Source organism: Penaeus monodon, chromosome 15 (assembly GCF_015228065.2).
Source record: "Penaeus monodon isolate SGIC_2016 chromosome 15, NSTDA_Pmon_1, whole genome shotgun sequence".
Taxonomy (NCBI): domain Eukaryota; kingdom Metazoa; phylum Arthropoda; class Malacostraca; order Decapoda; family Penaeidae; genus Penaeus; species Penaeus monodon.
In genome coordinates this window covers 29,440,501-29,440,898 of record NC_051400.1, presented here as the reverse complement: position 1 = coordinate 29,440,898, position 398 = coordinate 29,440,501, and the positions used below count along the sequence as shown (strand labels likewise).

The 398-nt window shown below is 36.7% G+C and overlaps 1 protein-coding gene across 1 annotated transcript in view; it reads left to right on the top strand.

Annotated features, from left to right (window-relative positions):
• Positions 1–94: 94 nt before the first annotated feature.
• The window catches only part of LOC119582305 (pro-resilin-like), an 8,614-nt gene continuing 8,310 nt past the window's right edge, over positions 95–398 (top strand). Inside the window, exon 1 of the mRNA XM_037930520.1 lies at positions 95–100. Within this exon, the coding sequence (XP_037786448.1) occupies positions 95–100 (6 nt within the window). The remainder of the gene's footprint in view (positions 101–398) is intronic.

Below are 398 nucleotides of genomic sequence, written 5' to 3'. Positions count from 1 at the left end.
TCTCCCACGACTTCTCTCCTCCGTCGATCGCAATATAAAGACGAGATCGAGTGTCCAGTCTTCAGTTCTCTTTTCACACTCAACGACAACAGACATGAAGGTAACGGTTCCGTTTGTTTTCGTTTTTTATTTAGCTTCTTCGGTTGTCTTTAGATGCTGTTGGTACTGTTTAGCTCGGGGTGTTAATGGTAGTAATAGGGATGTTTGGTATTTTCAGCATTATTGATGTAGCTATATATATATTTTCTTTTTCTTTTTAGAATGTGCTGTCTTGTAGAAATGCTACATTAATCCATTCACTATTCAAAAAGCGACGATGCAGCAAAATCCTCCTAAATGAGATAGAAAATCAATATTTGAAAAACATTTTCCAGAAGTGGCATTGATAATGGTACACA